Here is a 21,278-nt window from a genome sequence, read left to right on the forward strand (position 1 = left end):
GTGCATGGTCTTTGTGAATAACATAGTATCTCTGCACCACCCTCAAAATTTAAATACAACAACCAATAACCAAATACAGTGGCTTCCTAAAATATACAGATCCCTTCAGTTTTCGCACACTTTCTTGAGTTGTATTTTGCCACTTTTACCCATCAATCTATACCCAATAAACCATAATGAGAAAGTGAAAACATGCATTTGGGAATGCAAATATATTAAAAATCAAAAACTGAAATCTCTCATTTGCAACGACCAGTTGTAGAAACTCAAACCTTTAGAAATGGTTTAAAACCCTTGCCCTGATCTATGCGATGTCACAAGTTTATTGTGGAGGTCTACAGAAAGTTCCAGGTTTTTGTCCTGACATCATGTTCTAGAAACATCTCAAGGATTATTTAAGCAAATGTCAGTGGCTCAGGAGGTAAGAGCAGTCGTCTGGCAGTCGGAGGGTTGCCGGTTTGATCCCGCCCTGGGTGTGTCGAAGTGTCCCTGAGCAAGACACTTAACTAGTGTTTGCTCTTTATGAGCTGCCAATCATTGTTAGTGTGTGTGGTGTGTGAATGGGTGAATGAGAATAATTTGGATTTGGATAATATAAATGCAGACCATTTACCAAACAGGATACACCAAAGGGTCTGAATTCTTATGTAAATGAGAGATGTCAGTTTCTAATTACAATTTTCTATGTTTGCAAAAAGTTCTAAGAAAATGTTTCCACTTTGTCATTATGGGTTATTGAGTGCAGATTGTTGGGCAATTTTATCAATTTAAAATGAAATTAGCAACAACAAATCTACAACACAATAAAGTGTGCAAAAATCTGAATACTTTCTGAAGCCTCTGTATATCTGACTTGCATTGCATCTGACTACACGTAGCTCAAGTAAACTAGGAAATCTTTAACACATCACTCCAGGAAATTAAATCAAAGCCAGTAAAGGGATTCCAAAAGAGTATTTTCATTGTATTTTCAATTAAAATGTTACACCTTTGTCAGATGCTCAGCCTTATAAGTTTTATTAATCCACACAGATCAACCTATGAGTCAAATCTCTATTTCATTATTTTAAATGAATATGAATATTTGGGATTGAGTACTTATTTTTTATATTTCTTTGAACAAAATTTATGAACTGTTAAGCAAGCAAGCTTCAAAATGAACATTTCCTAAAGGTTACCACTGAATTGATTGAAGATATTGCAAGACCGTACTGACCTACTCATGAGAAAGAATCTAGCGGAATTATACATAAATATAATAAACCTAGGATAAAATCGTTATTGGCGTTAGTTACTGAGAACTTTTATGTAATCGTAATTTTTAATGATAATTCAATGACATGCCAGACATGCCAGAGATAGGGCAAGAATCGCAAACCTGCCAGTATGACTTAATCTCTCTCTCTCTCTCTCTCTCTCTCTCTCTCTCTCTCCCTCCCTCCCTCCCTCTCTCTCTCCCTCTCTCTCTCTCTCTCTCCCCCTCTCTCTCTCTCTCTCTCTCTCCCTCCCTCCCTCCCTCTCTCCCTCTCCCTTAACACTTAAAGACACAAAAAAAAATAGAAATGGAAAAAGTGATGAGATTAATGAATAAAGACATATATGATATGAATAGCAGGAAAAGATACATAGAAGGTGCTTTCAAATATGCCTTTTTCCCTTGCCCTGGGGAGTGACTGAATGTGTAATTGACGATGTGAATGGATTGATTAACCTGGAGAACTTGGCTCACATGGTCAAGAGTCCCGGTGAAAAAGACTGTGTAATTTGCAGCTGTAATAAGCAGGGAGCACCACTGTGGGCCTGTGCGCTCTCTAAGGGTGTCGGGGCTGGAAAACGAGTGTGAAAGTGTAAAGGTTGCTCGAGTGGAAAGTGTAATCAGTCATTATATATGCATTACATCACTGAGATTATCTCAAAGTAATGACTGAATTTCTTCTGCTCTGATGGCACAACCATGCCAGTTTGGTACTTCCATAATTGATGTAGGGTGAAACACCAGATAATATATCACAATAAAGACACATTCTCATTGGCAGCAAACACGGGCTATCCAGAAAGTAATGGAGAGAAGAGTGCTGGAAAAGGACACTAGACCTTAAATGTGTTTTTACTTAGTTCTAGGTGAGAAGTGTTTTCACCTAGTTCTAGGTGAGAAGTTTCCAAACCTTACTGCAACAATGGAAACGAGTGCACGTGACAGTCCTGGAATCAAACACTGCATGGCATGTGTTCCTTTTAATTATTATTATTTTTGATTTTAAATTATTTCTGCAGTCTGTCTGGAATAGATGGCATCTTCATCTGCCCACTTGCACTTATGTTTTTACTGTTTTTTAATGGAAGGTGTCTGTCTTTCTTTAAAAGGTTCTGAAAGAGCTTGGCAAGGCTAAGCATCTTCTTGGTTCATACTTTAAATATACGGTCATCAAAAATAACCGCAAACATTGGGAGAGGGTACACACTGAGCACTTTATTGGGTAGACCTGTACACCAGCTTGTTAATGCAAATATTGAATCAGCCAATCATGTGGCAGCAACTAATGCATAAAAGCATGGAGATGGTCAAGAGGTTCGGTTGTTTTTCAGACCAAATGTCAGAATGGGGAAGAAAAGTTACAAGTGACTTTGACCTTGGAATGAATGTTGGTGCCAGACAGGGTGGTTTCAATATCTCAGAAACTGCTGATCTCTTGGGATTTTCACACACAACAGTCTCTAGTTTGCAGAGAATAGTGCGAAAAACAAAAAACATCCAGTGAGCAGCCAGACTGGTTCCATTGTGGGCCAGACTGGTCAGAGCAGCAGAACTCTAATAAGTCTAAAAAAATAAGTCTAATAAATACCTAATAAAGTGGTTACTGGGTGTAAGTTTAATACATACAGTATATGCACATGCAGTGTGTATCATAAACAGTGAGCTCCATTATGTTTGGGAAAAATACAGATTTCCTTTATTTGACCCTGTACTTCAGATCAATCCAATATTAGATTTGCAAATCATTCACATGTGGTTAAAGTGGACATTGTCAGTTTCTATTTAATGGTATTTTTCGACACTTTGGTTTCACCATGTAGAAATTACTCATTACTTCAAGAATGTCAGTTAATAATTAAAGTTAAATTAAAGTTAGGAAGTTAGGAAGTTAGGAAGTTAGGAAATTAGGAATTAGGAAAGTTAGGAAATTCATATTAATTTCCTTTTTAATCAGTGTTACTGTTAAGAAAATTAAGAACATTTATTTCCATCCAATGTAGTTTCAGAAAATCACAAACTCAGGCAGGCTGGATCTTATCAGAAATGTAATATCAACTTAGTGCGACCAACATCACGTTAAGTAAGATGTGTTGATGTCATAGAGAGCACTCTTTCTTTTAGGCTAGAGATCAATCCTGATACCTGTACATGCATGAAGTGGCACAGTTCATTTAGGCTGTTGAGTCTTACAGAAGGGAAGGCGTATCACAGTAAATATAGGGAGACTGAGAGAACCTAGTAAATAGGAATTCATTTTAATGTGAATTACATGTGCTTTTGTAATTACTGATATCATATCCCCAAAGAAAGAAATAATGCTAGTCCATGTCAACATGTAATGCTAGACCTGTTATGGGTTGCAACAACAGTTTCTGTAATTTGATTAGTTATATACTGCACTTAATAGACCTGTTTTCCATTTCAATAAACTTAGTGCTTTTAAGCAGACAGGAAATGATTCTAGATGAAGGGGTATCAATAATAGATTTGTTTTAGCAGAGAAGACAGAGTGCAGCTGTTACCCCGTCAATTATGCAAAGTCTCAGATGTTAATTTAAAGAGTGAACTGCAGACCCAGGAGTCCTTAAATCAAACCTCCTCCTTGAGTCTCTCATCAACATGGAGCCAAAAACCAGATTTAAGCCACACAGAGAGGAGCAGCTTTCTGAAGGTGATGAAGGAGACCTTGACACGCTCCTCAACTGCAGTAATTGCTTACCCTGAATGACTGTCATTAAATGTCACTGTACGATAACTGCAATCAATTGTCCGAAGCTTACGTGGATGGCTCTCCTGCACTGAAGTCAAAGACAGCTTTGTTTACCATAATACGAAAGGACTGTCCTGATTCATTACCTTCAGATTGAGTCAGTTTTTCCATGTGACATACAGTCAGCTAATCATTGTTGAACACAGCTAATTTAGCAGTAAAGGGTACCGTTAAAAAACAATTGGTCTCTTGTCACCTCTATGAGAAAAGCAGTAAACAGAGCGGCACCATGGCTGCCAGCTGAATGAGAGATGACGGAGAGAGGGAAGCCCAGCCAAACACCGCTCACCTCCTGTTCTTCAACCAGGGCTAATGGGGGTCAAGGGGAAGCAGATTGCTGGGTCCTGCGGTGGGGGCCAGACCAAGATGGGAAGGGCAGGGGTGATGAGAGCCACCTCAACCAGAGAGGGGAGTGTGGATCATGAAATTAGGACAATTACAGAGCCAGCTCTCAATTACTGAACTTAATGCACCTTGGACGCATTTTTGATTTAATGCTTCATTTGGCAGAGGAATGCTGGCCCTGTATTAATTCGGCTTAAACCTGACAGTCAATTTATAAAGCATATTTTTGGAAATTGTTTTTTTTTCTTCTTTCCAACCTGTCCGTTTCAGTCATTTCATCCCGGTACATTACTTGGACTTTCCTCACCCCCCCCAAACACCCACACCCAGTCCCCATTGGCCCTACCCCGTCCATCAGATTGAGGATAAACTTTTTAATAGGAAATTGCAGGCTGCGTAGCACTGTCACACTGCATTCCCGTAAGGTTAATTGACAGGTTTTGGTCTAGTGGTCTAATACCTGACTACTTAACATACTCTTTCAATCATGCACAGGCCTGGGCACATGCATATATGAATTTGGACTTTACTAATCAACAGTTTCAAGGCACAACTTTTCTTCCCAGTATTTATCCTGCTACGTCATATCATTCATAATCATAGATACATGTGGTATAATACACATATACAGCAGGTTGTACCAGTGAGCTTGTTAGTATCACACATTTGAAAACAAATGAAATGCCTGGGCTTTATTAACCTTGTTTACAGGCAAGAACTGACCCTAACCGAACGGAAAATAAAACCCTGGGCTAAGACTGTCATGCTGAGGACACGAGCAGAGGACGCCATAATGAAAAAGATGTATCTGATTCCTCAATTTCCTGCTGCAGTATATCACTGTAATTTGATCTCTCTGGATGATTGACATAATGAGCTGGTGCACTAAACACCTGATAGCTTAACTATCTAATCTTAATGTCCTTCATAAAATTTATGTAGGCTGGGAGCAGACTGCAGCCAGACATGGCAATGGGCTCCCAACTCAAGCCAAAGAACAAAGTTCATCTGCACTTTCTATGCCTTATGAATAATTTCTACTTCATGGGGAAAGTCAATAAGAAAGTCACGCAGACAACATTAGCTGGATGATCTGGAGCAGATAAATCTCATTATTACTTGCTATGCTAACAGCTTTGTCAATAGCCGAGTTTAAATGATTAAAAACCTTAATTCCAAAGACAAATGGATGTCCTCCTCTGAAGGATATGTGCATTGCAAAAGTTATGCTCTATAGAGCAAAAAAGTAAATAACACGGCCAATGCTTATTACAGGGAAACAAAAGATAATGAAAGTTTTGATAATTGGGTCTCACTTTTCACAATTAAGGATTTAATGGGTTCTATTGAAAATAAACATTGGATAGAAGGATTTTTTTACTAATTCATTATAAATACTACAGGTTAGCATACACTGAGCCAATCCTGGTGAGTTAAATTATTGAAATCATCAAACTATTTAAATGCTTGGCAGATAACCTTGTGCAGGATGACTCCCAGAATACATCTAATGTAAGTGATGCATTTATGCAGAGGTGCTTCATTCCTCAATCTGTCTCCCACAGCGAGCACTGTTCATTCCCATCAACCCTGTGGTTGTGTTTTGGATTGTGTAATTATTAACTACACCGTTTCCTTTCACATATACTTTAACAACCCACATCAATCCCCATTCCAGTCAATTCTTTCCCTCGGTACTTTTTGGATTTTTGTATTTATCAAATTTAAACAATGACACGATCACAATTGTTCAACAGCAACAAAAATATTAGGAGATTGAGACTGAGCCTCTTAGATGCACAGCTAGCATAAAAGAACAGCTGGCAGTGGGCTTTTTCACTGTGTCCTCTTCTGAAGGTGCGTTTCAGAGGGTGCTTTTGATGCCGAAATGGAGATGAGTCCAGGGCAGGGGGACCTGGCATGAAAACGGGCACTATAGGGTAGGGACAGGCTGCCCAAACTTGACATTAAAGGCAGGGTAGGGGGAGGCTGAAGAATACTTATGGTTAGATTAGTATCACAAAAGCTGCACTTATTTCATCCCAAAATCAGCAGTTCGCACCACGCTCGGTGTGTGGAGGGTGAAAGCGCTGGGAGCAAATTCAAAAGGAAAGTTAAGAAATGAAAGGGAATAAAGCCACACAGCTTGAGGAGGTGCAGCAGAAGCGAACGAGAGACAGATCCAATTCAGCTTTTGAAGGGAAGCGGTTGATGTTCGCAAGAATTATCTTCAATCTCTCCTGATCAGACAACGCCGAGCATGAAAGTCAGCGCTACAACCCAACCGCGAAAGCCGAAGCACCACATGGTCGACATTGGAAACACACGGCACAATCTGGACCGCTTGACAACATCAACACAAATCTGGGTATGAGCTTCACTCTGTCCAACACCTTCTGCTTCCTGTGTAGGCAATACAAATGAGCTTGTATCATTAGCCTAACAACATGCCAGAAGAGTGTAAATATGACACTGATTCTGTCTCTACATCATGGCATTCTTGTCAAAATAAAGCCCCAAAAAAAAAAACACGTACACGCAGACCAGCGCATGCACCCAGAAACACGCAGGCTCACGTAAACACGCAGACTCGCAGAAACACGCAGACGTAGGGTAGCGCGGACACACTCACCGGGGGTGTTGAGCAGACGGGACGTTCGGCAGGCGTAGGCCACGTGCTGCTCGCAGTGCTCCGCGCTGCTGGTGATGGCGGACACCTGCTCCATGGATGCGCTGTAGTTCAGCTGCAGAACCGTCCTCTTCTCTCTGCTGGAGCCGGTCACAGACGTCTGCGCAGGGAGGTTGTTCATCACCGTGGTCCATACCTTGTCCTCTGGGGGGCAAAAAGGCAACGTGCAGCACACCAGTTTTACTCGTATATCACTAGGCTAGTAGATGTGGCCAAACATTATAATTTAGTCACATTTTTCGAGTGATTTATTTCTGCATTTATTTTACTAACTCTTCATAATACTTTTTCTTTGCAGTGCAGAGTGCACATATGATGACTGAAATATTGCCCTCAGTTCTGGAGACACACAAGCTCACATCTCGTTTTTTTCGCTCTGCAGTTCACTAGTTGAGTTGCGCAGGCTTCGAATCGGAGCACTACATTTGCAGAGAGCTGCTGCCAGATGAACTAAAGAAATCACTCTTGAACAGTAAGTGGGCCAACCCTGTCTGAATCAGCATTGGCACAGGCAGGATTCGATACCAGACTGTAGGGCGTGTCACTCTGTTGAGCTAAGGTTTAATGCGCCTCAGCACAGCATTACATTATGAATGATATTTCCCAAGTCATTTTGCTACCTAACTGAAATAGATTTGGAAGCTTTGTAAACTCATAATATATGTACCTTTAACAAGGATCTTTACTGAATCAAGGCATTATTATATATAGGCTAATGGCACACACCCTTTAACACTGAAATTGATTTTGTTCAGTGAAATGACTGTTAGAACTGTTAAAGCATCCCAATGCAATGATTAACTGAATTAAATTTTTCATATGATGGAAATGTGGAGAAATTGTATAAAACATAAGTTCTATTTCTTTATTAGCTTCACTTTAAGCTCTATGGGAATTGGATTTTATCCAATCTCGAGACTGAAAACGATCTACGCAACGCCATCTTGATGGCCAATCAGGGCAAAGATGCGCTTTAGCGACCGAATTTGCATACGGTGGCTATATAAGCGACATCGCAGGCCGTCATTCTTTCTTCTCAAATTTTCAGCGCAAGGTTAGCAACCTAGCTGGAGACTTACGTTTCTACCACGCCGAAGTTCTTCGTCTGCGAGCAGAAACGCGCCGCTGTGAGGAAGGAGCTTTTTTTCCCGACTCAAAGGCCCTCGCTAGACGACGTCGAGCTCGAAGATTCGCCATGAAGCGGTGCCAAGGGTGCGACGCAGCCGTGGAGGGTACGGACCCTCACACTGCTTGCGTTATGTGTCTCGGCGAGACCCACGCTCTCGCGGCCTTAACTAAGGTGACCTGCACCGCCTGCGCTGCACTCGGGGCGCAGGAGCTACTGCGCCGGGCAAGCATGCACCGCGAAGACGCCAGTTGGGCTGACTTCCCGGAGCCTTTTGCCATGCACTCTCAGGAGGACAGACCGAACCTGCGCGATGGCAGGGTTCCGTCTGACACGGCCCATCTGGAAGAGGCGCTCCTAACCCTCGCTAACAGCTCTGGGGACGAGGACGACGACCTCCTTCTCCACTCTAGTGACCAGGAGATGCTTCCAGACGACAGTTTGGAGCCTTCCGGCTCTGTCGCTATCCCAACGGCGACGGGTGAGTTGGAGCACCACCCCTCCCTGTTGAAAGACTTTCCGGTCGTGATGAAAGCGGCGGCGACCAGAGCGGAGCTCCCCTGGCCCCCTCCTCCTGCAGCGCCTGTAAACCAGCTGGTGGCTCCAGTGTACAGGCGCGACACACCGAGGCACGGTGTGCAACCGACCCCCGTCTGCCCGTCTGTGCAGCACTACGTGCAGCTAACCTGGGATAAGCCTTTCTCTACGAAAGCCCCGGTAGTGTCTTTTTCGCCTTTCACGGTGGTGTCAGGCCGACAAAAGCTTCAGACGGAGGGGGTTCCGCGACTCGAAGATTCCTTGGCTACTCATCTCCTCGCCCCCACAGCAAGGTGGAGCGCAAGGAAGCCTAACCTTCCCACTCGGTCTGGGCAGATATCAGCTGCCTTGTCTGAACGTTCGTTTATCTGCGGTTCCCAAGGCGCCGATGCAACGAACAATCTTGCTATCCTAGCGATAGCACAGACGAACTTGATCGAGTCCCTTACTTCCTCCCTCGCAGATGATGTTTCTGCCGAGCTGAGGAAGAACGCGGGCGCAATCCTGCACCTCACCCAGGGGTTGGCACAGGATTTTGGACGGATTATGGGCTGGAGTGTAGCCTCTCTCCGGCACTTATGGCTAGCGAACTCGGCACTCCCTGAAGCGGACAAGGTCCCCCTCCTCGATGCCCCAGTCTCTCTCGACGGTCTCTTCGGTCCAGCGGTGACCGAAGCGATAGCGAGGTTTAAGCGACTGGATGAGGAGAGACTCACTCTGCAGAAGCACCTGCCTCTTGCTTCAGATGCAAGACGCCAGGATCGCCGTTCGTGGTCTAAGACTCGCCGCACTCCTGTGTCGTCAGCCCGGCGCTCAATTGAGGAGCAGCCCGGTGGCCGCAGAGACGCTACCACTATTGCTAGCGGCAAGGCTTGGACGAAGCCGTTCAACCCTGCTGCACCCAGGGCTCACCCGCCTCAATCGAAAGCCCAGAAGCGTTCCTGAATCTCCGCGGGAGAGTGTCATAGAGGCGATCCGGTCGAGTGGACCGGACACCCCTCCTGTATCACTGACTTTACTAGCGCCTACTCGGGAGCGAGTTTCGCCCTTACAGTCACGAAGCACACTCCCCCTATTGTTACACAAACATTTCCCTTGCCCTCTGCCTCAAAGCTGGCATCAGCGCTTGGTGATTTCTCAGTCAAAAGGGGCCTTTTTCCCCGACATTCAGGCAGTATTGGAGTCCTCGCCGGCTCAGAATCGAAGCCGGCCAGGACTCTACGTCGGCCTATCACAGATAAGCACCAGGTCGCTGGCTCGAATTCGACCCCGCCCCCACTTAAGAGCCGGGCTTCTGCAGATTCAGAAGCCCGTGGTACAGTCTGCACTGCTTTCAACCAGGTCCGCGTTCAACCTTTGTGCTTGGACTCGGAAGTGCAAGCTGACGCCATGGCTCAGTACTGTAATCAGAGCGGGCTACGCGTTACAGTTCGCTGTCCCCCCTCCTCCTTTTGTAGGAGTAAGGGAAACGAATATGCCCATGCATCTAAACAGCGCACTTTCCCAAGAGATAGAGACTCTCTTGGCAAAAAGCGCGATCCGCCTAGTCCCCAAACACGACGAAATGCGAGGGTTTTATTCCCTTTATTTCCTCGTTCCAAAGAAAGACGGCGGTGTGAGACCAATACTGGACCTGCGAGCTCTGAACCGTCATTTGGTGAAACGACGTTTTCAGATGCTAACGCACAAGCGCGTAATGAGCTCAATCAGCCAAGGGGACTGGTTCACGCTCGTAGATTTAAAAGACGCTTACTTCCATGTGAACATTGTGCAGCGCCATTGGCAGTACCTTCGTTTCGCTTTTCTGGGAAGAGCGTACGAATTTACCAAACTCCCATTCGGTCTGTCCCTGGCACCCCGCACCTTCGAAATGGTGGCGCGGGCTGCTATCGCCCCGTTGCGACAACAGGGCATACGTGTTTTAACGTATCTGGACGACTGGCTTGTGTTAGCCCCTTCCAGGGAGTTGGCTGCGAAACACACAGAGATGCTGATAACCCACATCGAAGGATTGGGTTTCACCATCAACCGCGACAAGAGTGTTTTCACCCCGAGCCAGTGTGTTCAGTACCTAGGGCTCCGGCTGAACTCATTGTCAATGACGGCGCGTCTCTCTCAGGAGAGAATTGCTTCCCTGAGAGGCCACGCTTGCCGATTTCTCCCAGGTCGCTGCATCAGTGGAATCACGATTATGCGCCTGTTGGGTTTAATGGCGGCAGCAATCGCCGTGGTTCCGTTGGGATTGCTACGCATGAGACCGGTGCAACTCTGGCTCAAGCGAATGCATTTCGATCCAATGAGAGACCGCGCAAAGCTGTTTCGCATTCCGCAGTCGGTTGTGAGAGCACTCTCGCACTGGCGAGATGGGCGAATGCTGAGTGTCGGTGTGCCAATGGGCGCTATCTCCACTCATGTCCCTGTATACACAGACGCCTCCACCAAGGGGTGGGGGGCGGTCTGCAATGGAATGATGGCGAGCGGGTTGTGGAACCCTCCTCTGCCTCATATCAATGTGCTGGAGATCACAGCAGTATGGCTTGCATTACAACGTTTCGAACCCCTTCTTCGGGGCAGACACGTTCTAATCAGAAGCGACAACAAAGCGACAGTCGCTTACGTAAACCGACAGGGCGGCACCAAATGTCCACATCTACACCGGCTGGCGGTGAGGATCTGGACTTGGGCATACCCGCGAGTTCGCTCCTTACGGGCGCTCTACGTCCCGGGGCAGCTGAACTGCGGCGCAGACCTCTTGTCTCGGGGCGGTCCCTCCCCCCTAGAGTGGTGTCTTCACCCACTCGTGGTAGCGGAGGTGTGGTCACGCTTTGGGAAAGCGAGAGTGGATTTATTCGCCTCCCGACAGAATGCGCATTGCCCATTATGGTTTGCGATGACAGCAACCGGCTCGCCCCCACTGGGAGTGGACGCGCTAGCCCATTGCTGGCCCAAGGGCCTCCTTTATGCCTTCCCTCCCTTTGGTCTGGTACCGCAGGTACTAGCCAAAGCGAGAGAGGAGAGGAAACCCCTGATTTTGATCGCGCCAGATTGGCCGCACAAACAGTGGATGGCCGATGTAGCCCTGCTGCTGACCGACGTCCCGTGGCGACTTCCCCAGCGCCGGGACCTCCTGTCTCAGGGGGCGGGGACCATTTTTCATCCCCACCCAAGCAGGCTGCGCCTCACGGCTTGGCCCCTGTTAGGAGCAGGCTCGTGAACATGGGATTGAGCGAGGCAGCTGTAAATACTATACAGCATGCTCGCGCTATCTCAACTACAATGGCTTATAAAGGCAGATGGGAGGCCTTCGAGACTTGGTGTCTCGAACGCTCTCAGGACCCCCTGGTGTGCCCTGTATCCGTAGTGCTCAACTTTGTGCAGAGCCTACTTGATAAGGGGTTATCTTTGTCCACGTTAAGGGGGTATGTCTTCGCAATTTCTGCGTGCCATACTGGCTATAGTGGCTCTACGGTGGCTGCCCACCCCCTGGTAAAGCGTTTTATCCAGGGCGTCCGGCGTCTGAAACCCGTGGCCCCACCCCGTGTTCCGCAGTGGGACTTAACGGTGGTACTAAAAGCCTTGTGCAGCCCTCCTTTCGAACCGCTGGAGAGCGTTGAGTGGAGAGCTTTGTCCCTTAAGGTAGCGCTGCTTACTGCGCTAGTTTCTGCTAAGCGAGTAAGCGATTTATGCGCCTTGTCTGTGCACCCGGACTGTCTCTCCTTTTCAGGATCTGACAGAGTCGTGCTGAGACCGAACCCTGCGTTTACCCCGAAGGTAATCACCACGTCCTTCCGCTCACGGGTATTGGACCTGGTGGCTTTCAAGCCCCCTCCTCATGACGATGAGGAGGATGCTATGCTGCATAAACTTTGCCCAGTGCGTGCTCTGTCGATATACGTACGACGTTCGCAGCCTATTCGACAAGCAGATCAGCTGTTTGTCTGTTATGGTGCTGCTGCTAAGGGAAAACCTGTTACGGCACAGAGATTTTCCCATTGGCTTACTGACGCAATCAACTGGGCGTATGAGTGTATGGGCTTGCCCCCTCTGTCGGAGGTTCGCGCCCACTCTACTCGAAGCATGGCAGCTTCTCGGGCACTTTTTAAAGGGGTCAGTGTGCAGGACATTTGTACAGCGGCGTCATGGAGTTCGCCATGCGCCTTTGTGCGTTTCTATCTGCTGGATGCATCGACACCGTCGGTGGCGCATGCAGTCCTGAGCTCAGCGTCCAATCGGACGTAGCTGCTGCTCAAACACATTATGTGCAACGCCTCTACGCGGTGGCTAGAGGCGTGCATGTTTATATTGGCCATCTCCCGGCTTGGGTATTCGGTAGCTGGTTTACATGAACCGAGCGCTGGGGATGGTTGTGGCTCCTCGGTTTATACAGTCCCCCTTTTTTTTTTCATGCATAAAAAAGGGCTGGCTATTGAGGGGAGCCCCTCTTGATTGGCTATCACTGCCATCGCCTGTTGTTCTGCATCAGGGGGCTGATGTTGACGACAGGGCGTGGGCTATAGGGTTCCCATAGAGCTTAAAGTGAAGCTAATAAAGAAATAGAACTTCCGGGTACAGTGGTACCCATTGTTCTATGAGTTATTAGCGAGCTTTAAGCTTCACAGGCCCTGTCTCTTTACTTCGCTGAAAATTTGTCTCGAAGAAAGAATGACGGCCTGCGATGTCGCTTATATAGCCACCGTATGCAAATTCGGTCGCTAAAGCGCATCTTTGCCCTGATTGGCCATCAAGATGGCGTTGCGTAGATCGTTTTCAGTCTCGAGATTGGATAAAATCCAATTCCCATAGAGCTTAAAGCTCGCTAATAACTCATAGAACAATGGGTACCACTGTACCCGGAAGACATTGATATTGCCCTTAATTGAAAATTGTTGTAAATTAATACCCAAAGGGGGTATACTGCAATGGGATTTGAAATGGTAAAATGTTTCATTCTCACAGAACCTTACAGCTTTCCTAATTAAAATGTCATGCCTTTCAAAATGGCACATGGCAATTATAAAATGGTAATGTCTCAGGGAGGCCATCGACATTTTCACAGCCATTTTCATGTCATTTATTTTACATTAATGTCCATGCAGCCCATTTCTGTTGTATCTACAGTACTGTTATGTCTACTGGGTTTTGACAGCAACAAGCAGGTCTGCATGAATTGTGTGAGTACGGCATTGCGCTTGCTTTAATCCACTCTCTAGTGTAACATCGAATGTGCATAATGTAATCTGTGTGTTTCAACATGCCGATATGCCCAATGATAAACTGCTTTTGAAGAAAGTGCAGAATGACCTCCAGCCCTGCAGTGGGTAAAGTGGAGGTGTGAAGCCCATGTCAGAAAAGTGAGCTGTACTGAATGATAAGATACAGTATATCTTTAACCTTAAAACAGATAACATGGCCATATAAAAAAATGATGGGACAAGTATCTTTTGAAATATGATTCACTGTTAAGTGCCGTAGACATGCCTAATTAATTTGTAATTACTATAAAATAGGTGTCCTTTAGAAAACACTGCGTTAGAAAAATGTCACGTTTGTATGGAGTTTGTGTGAACTGAAATAAATATGAAGGAATGTAAAAAAGATGCGAAGGCACATGCATTACTTTAGAACGATCTCAGAAAATACCATTCCGAGCACAAACTCACATCTGACAGGCTGTGGCAAGTAGGCAGCTGAACGTGTTCTGTGGTGTGAGAGCAATGCAGTGTGGCAGCAGTGCTGCGTGATTAATGGGTGCCAAGCTGTGGCTCCGCTGTCGTACTGACTGCCTCTGCGTTATGAAGGGGGTCTGTCTCCGGCAGAGCACTGATGCATCCTAATAAATAACTGAGATGCATCTGCCCCTCGGTTATCTTCACCAGGAGAAATATTGATGGCGTTGCCTTGTACACACCTGAATATATCCATGCTAATTTCACTAGGGGCACCGAGGAACCTTCTTCTCCCTGCGTCTGTCATTACAACTTCAGACGCCTTCCAGAACCAAGGAGGCTACATACTCAAGATCTGGACCGGCTGCAGAACTGTCCTTTGACCAGGAGGTATTGAACACAATGGTGCTTGATGATAGCCAAATGTTTTTTTTTAAATCACAATTTTTTGTTTGTACTTATTTTAAATAGTGGGAATTATTAAACCAACTCATCAAATCGTGTCGTCTTAGTCACCACTCACCTGTAAAACAAATTGACTCTTGTTTGTATATGGTAATGATGCGAAACTGTACATTAGCGAATAACAAAATTATAATTCACCCTGATAAGCAATTCATTTCCATAATTTACTCCTAAATAATCAAATTATTGGTCTGTGTCATTTATTCCATTTTCATATTCATGTATTATTTCACATTAACTGTTTATTCCGATTCCCTTTCAATAAACTGTTTTATCATTATTTACATTACTGGCATTTGGCAGACGCTCTTATCCAGAGCGACATATAGTTGATTAGACTAAGCAGGAGACAATCCTCCCCTGGAGCAATGCAAGGTTAAGGGATCTTTTTGTGGCTACACTGGGATTAGAACCACCAACCTTGCATGTCCCAGTCATTTACCTTAACCACTATGCTACAGGCCACCCCTCAACGAGAATTATTTCAATTCTTGTTGTGTCCATTTTTTCATGTTGTTTAATTAAGCACACCTCCACTGCCAAAATTAATTCAAATAAGGGGACTCAACCCACATTGATAATAGATCTGACCAAGCCTCATGGCAAAACTGAGCAGGTTTACACTGAGCTTACACTGAATGAAAGGATATTGAACCAGATGAATATGACTGGACCAGGTTAAAGTTTTTCAACCTGCTATTTGCATTCTCATCTACGGTTTCTGAAGACTTCTGCGTATGGTCTTGGATATGCATGACCACTGTGCTGACTGTGATGAGGAAATCAGAATGTGCAAAGTGAGGTGGACTGTTTCTTGAAGGTGCGGTGTGAAAATGAAACAGGCTTTAATCGGTGCTGTCACGAACGAGTGGACACAGAGGCGAGGTTTGTGATCTTTCTCCTTATTGATCAGTCACTATATCGTCACAACCAGCTGTATGGAATTTACTTTAACCTTCTGGGTTGCCAGGCAATGTATGACACACTTCAGCACACCCAATAAATCACCACATCCATTTGAAATTGACAGGCTTTGCCAGTCTTACGGTTGGCTTGGGATCCATTATGAGCAGGGATGTTGATGCCAGCCTCCAGTATGAAATGCGGATGTAAGTCCAGGAAGTAGCACTATACTTGGTCTCATTTCCATAGAATGAAAATGAGTGCCAAAGCAGGGCTCCATCTCTAATGTGGTGTTAATTTCAAACAAGTGCAAGCACACTTAGATTACTGTCAATTCTACAGCAGCCCTAAAGACCTGTCTCACTTCAGGGCACCATCATGTATGAAGACATAGTATTCACACCTCAAATACAGACTTCATCATATTGCACATGTTGAGCTTGATGAAAAAAAAATCACAAAGTACAACGAAATAAGACAACATGAAATAACACATATCACAACAAGTCACACCCAACAAAGCAATAGTGTACAAAACATACTGTCTTTCTGATCTAAATATGGAATAGCTTTCTCAAGAGAATAGGGCAGTAAACCCATCCAGTATTGATTAGTGCATGTGCCCCTGGCATTGCTTTGATAGTTTAGTTAGGGATACTCTAACTCTTACTCATCGGTCCTCAAGGCAAATATGTTTTTTGTGAATTATTTTATTGTGTTATGTTCCACATAAACTGAATCACAACCATGGGAAGCTCAGGGATCAAAGGCTCTTGACAGATACAACATATATTTATTTTTATATAATGCAACTATGTTAGGTATAACAGAAGAAAAGTTTAAGAAGAAAAGTTCTCATCTGTTGCAAAGAAGGCTGTCATATTGTAATGAAATATCTGTTGAAATTCTATTTGCAACTCATATTTTATCGCAGAAGTGCCTCTTTAATAAATGTGATAAGAAGGAACAGAATTTGTCTCATCGCCTTCCCTCACCATCCTGCCAGCTGAAGGCCAGAGAATTGTGCACACAGGAATTATATCTGGTAACAATATCAATACTTCCCTTCCAATTAGTGAGGAGCATGTGGTCAAAAGTAAGCCAGACCTTTTGATTTGAAATGGCCCTTTTCCGCAGTGGAAAGAGTGAATTCATTGGCCCTTGAATAAAGGTTGTGATACGCACATCTAGAAATAAAAAAATGAATTAGAGTGCCTCCCTGCTGGCTCATTTTTAGTGGAAGTACCAGTCAATGATGCAGTGATAGCCCTGATGATCTGGAACCCGAACGTAGCACTTCTGATTGAGTCTCGAGGGCCAACACAAGATCGACCAAATGCATGCTTATTTACACATCATTACTTTACTTAATTACATAATTACCGGTCTCTTACCTGTCATGTTGCAGTTGACCCTGAAAGGACCAAGGGGACCACTCCCGTCTGGGTCAATCCAGTAGGTCTCTGACATTTTGCCCAGGTGCTTGTATGCTTCACAGGACTGTTCATAAACCGCTGCACCAGAGGAGGAAACAAAACAATTACAAAATTTACAACCACTTGAGGAGGAACCATTTTAGTGGAGTGACCTTACTCTGCTACAGTGGGGTTTTTTGCTGCAAAAAAAACTGATTTTTGATAAGATAAAAAAAAGTATGTCATCAGTATGACATAAAATTATAATGAGCAAGAATCAACCCTATTTGCATTTGACAGTTAACTTTGTAAATCTCAGACACATGTATGAGACCAGAGGATTAAAAAAAACACAATTACCTGCTATACTGCAATATGTATGAAATGTAGCACTAGAGGACAACCGGGTATTGGACTACTGAATACAAGAAAAGTATTTTTTTTAAACAGTACACACTAGGCCAAAAATAAAATCGTAAGCTTTTTTTTCTGTATCTCCACTGCAGGCCCTTGTCTTGCACAGACAGCAGAATAGTAAATAGAAAAGGCAAGAAATCCTGACTGGTACTTTTTTTGCTAACCTTTACAGAGTTACACAGATGGTGCGAAGATCTGGATACTGCCATGTTGTACACAAAAAGGCACTTGGCAGATGCTTGTGACTTTTAAAGATAGTTTGGTCACATAAACTGGTACCCTGTGCTTTCCACGAGAGCACACATTTTCTATAATAATGACTAAATAGCAAGAAGAAAACTTTAAAATGGGCAACTTGCTCATATAACAGTCAACAGTTACTTTAAAAGAACAACATTTCTATTTTTACAAGCTTATAACATTTTCCCAAATGAAAGAAGGTTGGTTAAATACCTTAATCATTAAAATGCCTTGTTTAGGTGACTTGGAACAACCAAAGGGGTTTTGCTTGTTACAGTCTAAGATAGTAACCTTACATTTAACCTGAGCTCTACCCATGTATTACAGAATGATCCTACATGCAACACATAATTCAACACATATCTTAAGGCACATATGTCCGTGCTGATAACAGGACAGTGATGGGAGGACAGGTGAGGAAAGCACAGGTGAATGCTTTTGGGGGTAAATATTCTGTTTCGATTTAAACAAACACTGGACACAAGACATCCAGTGTGAAGACAATTACAATGCTTGCTGTGCAGTCTCATTTCAATCCCACTACCAGAGTCATAGGTGTGAGTGTAGTAAAAAGCTGACCAATGAAAACAAAAAAACTAATAATAATGATAATAATGTGTTCAGAGGCTCTCTCACAGGTGTGGCACGTGGCTCCTGAGTAGCCCGTCCCATCACACGCACAGCTGAAGCTGTCCCAGCTCTGGGCACACCTGCCGCCATGTTCACAGTGGTTGGGCATGCACCTGGAGAGAGAAAGAGAAACACAGCACTCGTTTAGTGGACTATAACATTATTCACAATGGAAAAACCACAGCCGCCATTTTGCGATGCTGTAATAAGTCTTAGATACTGAAGGGTGAGTTATAATGAAAGAGTACTTTGCATTGCTTTTTCCCCATCTGTCTGCTGTACTGCCGTGTAAAAAAAAAAAAAAATCCCAGGTGCCTATGGTATCACATTTCAAGCAAATTAACTGTTCTTTCAGCAGATTCTTCTCAGCGCTAATGATTAGCACCCGATATGCCCATGCTCTTTTTAGACGTTTCATTCTTCACAGATTAAAAAGAAATGAAGGCGATCACAATAAAAAAATCTCCCAACGGTATAACATATGTCTGTGAATTAACAATAACTTGCCTTCATTTCTGCCTGCAGGCATTTGGCCAAGTATATCTGTTTCAGTCCTCTCCCGCTGGACTGCCTCCACCTAAACTGCCTTATGCATCATCTGCTGGAGTTGTGCAGGCCTTGCTCATCAGGGACCCTCTCCACTGCTGCATTTGGGCACGGATGTGTCAACAAGCTCTTCAAAATGGCTATTGGGAGAGCTCAAAATCTGATACCTCCAAGCAAATAGATCCAGTGAAAGCAAGCATATCTTTGTGTGTATAATTCTGCCCTCAAGTCTCTGTCCGGATAGTTTGTTTGTTCATCCAAAGTCTGCATTTTGATCTCTCTCTCTCTCTCTCTCTCTCTCTCTCTCTCTCTTTCTCTCTCTCTCTCACGCACTCTTTCTCTCTCACACACATCCTCTGTAGTTCTAATGTGTCACTCCTCAGGGGCAGGCTTTGACTCTAGCACACTGAAGTGTGGCTGTGCTAAAGTGACATGGCAACAAAAATACAATGTCATCTCTAAAGGTCACCATAACGCTCAACAGTTTTATCATATGCCTGCCCTCCACCACGCATATCACCAAAGCCCTTTGAAAACCAATTCCAGAAAACAAATCATTTGGGCACAAGGCCAAATTATTTCCCCGTGATCCTAAATTAGGCATGATCGAGCAAAAAGCTGAAATAGGCTAAGTCTCTCAGACGGTGTAAACTCATAAAGCTTCTGAGTATCAAATGAACCTCTCGTGAACCTCTAGTTGAAAGACACCTCTTGTTCTGAGATAAAAGCCTAAATATATGTGTGCGTGTAGTTTAATGGGATGACCTACTTTAGAAAACATGCTTCATTACACATCACATGGTAGTTTACAATACTTCTTATGTCAACATTTGCACATCCCGCCACTTTACATAAGGCCAGCATCTTCAAAAAGAAAACACAAAATCTGTGAGGAGAAAATCTAATATTATGCACAATTCTTAAACAATGCATTTCATTACGTTGAGTGATTTCATTTTCCAGCCATGAAAATTTTATTAAATGTTGTTTACACCATGGGTGCTATTTAAACAGTCAAGGCGGAAATGTCAAATGGTAGCAATAATGTAAGCTGCCGAATTAGGGCGAGTCCAACTCAATTTAGGTAATTTTGGGACACAAGGGCTCTAGGGAAAATAAAGCTGGTTTGATACGAATAAATTAACTGTGGGTGTGTCTCTTTAGAAACGGCGTGGTTTGCACCACAGCCAACTACTAATTTCATCATGGCCTAAGAGCAAGCAAAGAGCAAGCACATAAGCCTCCGTTATAAGCCTCTCTACAAACAATTCCTCATGAGATCAAAATAAAGTTAAGAAAATATTTTCCATTCATAAGCCAGTGCTTGCTTCTTTGCTGTCAATTTTTGTTTATTGCCACTATTTAAAAGAAACAACAAACTCACCACTTCAGCGAAGTTTCATTAATTTCAGACATGCACTTGATATGATGAATGTACACTCAGATGAGGAACAAGTCCGCAGCCAACCAGTCCCTGTTTTCTCATACATTTTTTTTTTTAACATCTGCTCATACAGCTGGATAATAGTGAGCGCGATTGACACTTGCATTCAAAATATACATTTTTTTACCTAAATTTCAAAACCAATCTCAATGCCGTCTACTACAATGGCAACGGTCTCTGATTTTGGTATTGCTACACTGTGTTATGGGTACATAAAAAAAAAGCATATTAAATTTAAATCCAACGGATCGCGACACAAAACCACTCATTTTGTGGGCAATTCAGCAATATACATGCTTTTTATAATTTCATGACTGTACATTTTAGTTAATTTGAATACTAAATTTCAACGATGAATTGTCCATAGACTTAACGTGGCAAAGACATATGCTAACACAAATTGAACGTTCTATTATTAACCGATTTCAAGTTAACAGACATGAGAATGACAAGAGATATGTTCAGCCACTGTATCGCGGGCAGACAGTAGATGACATTTTAACACACTGACAGCACCAGCAGCTAACCTGTCTCAAGCAAGCAGTCAATCTTTTTGGTTTAAATAGGAAGTTAGCATCCAAGTCCTGCACCACGGTCTGACTGCAGTGTCTCCATTAGACTTCAGTGACAGAAAAAATACATTTTGAGTTTACGCCTGGTCTGGGCTGTTTTAAAATCCGATTTCATTACTGACCACCAGACTTGCACAGCGCCAAATGTTTCTGTTGACACGCCCCCTATTGCACTGCCCAATCCATTTTGATTTACAGAGGTGTACACCAATCAAACCTGGTGCAGGTGACCAATATTCCATTTGCAGGACAAAAACA

At 44.0% G+C, this 21,278-nt stretch overlaps 1 protein-coding gene across 1 annotated transcript in view; it reads right to left on the reverse strand.

Moving 5' to 3' along the window:
* The window catches only part of cntnap2a (contactin associated protein 2a), a 329,215-nt gene that overhangs the window by 102,648 nt on the left and 205,289 nt on the right, over window positions 1-21,278 (reverse strand). The window contains exons 11-13 of the mRNA XM_061239599.1: window positions 18,465-18,571; window positions 17,151-17,270; window positions 7,003-7,203 (exon numbers count right to left, since the gene is read on the reverse strand). Of these exons, the coding sequence (XP_061095583.1) occupies window positions 7,003-7,203; window positions 17,151-17,270; window positions 18,465-18,571 (428 nt within the window). The remainder of the gene's footprint in view (window positions 1-7,002; window positions 7,204-17,150; window positions 17,271-18,464; window positions 18,572-21,278) is intronic.

This window comes from Conger conger, chromosome 4 (genome assembly GCF_963514075.1).
Source record: "Conger conger chromosome 4, fConCon1.1, whole genome shotgun sequence".
Taxonomy (NCBI): domain Eukaryota; kingdom Metazoa; phylum Chordata; class Actinopteri; order Anguilliformes; family Congridae; genus Conger; species Conger conger.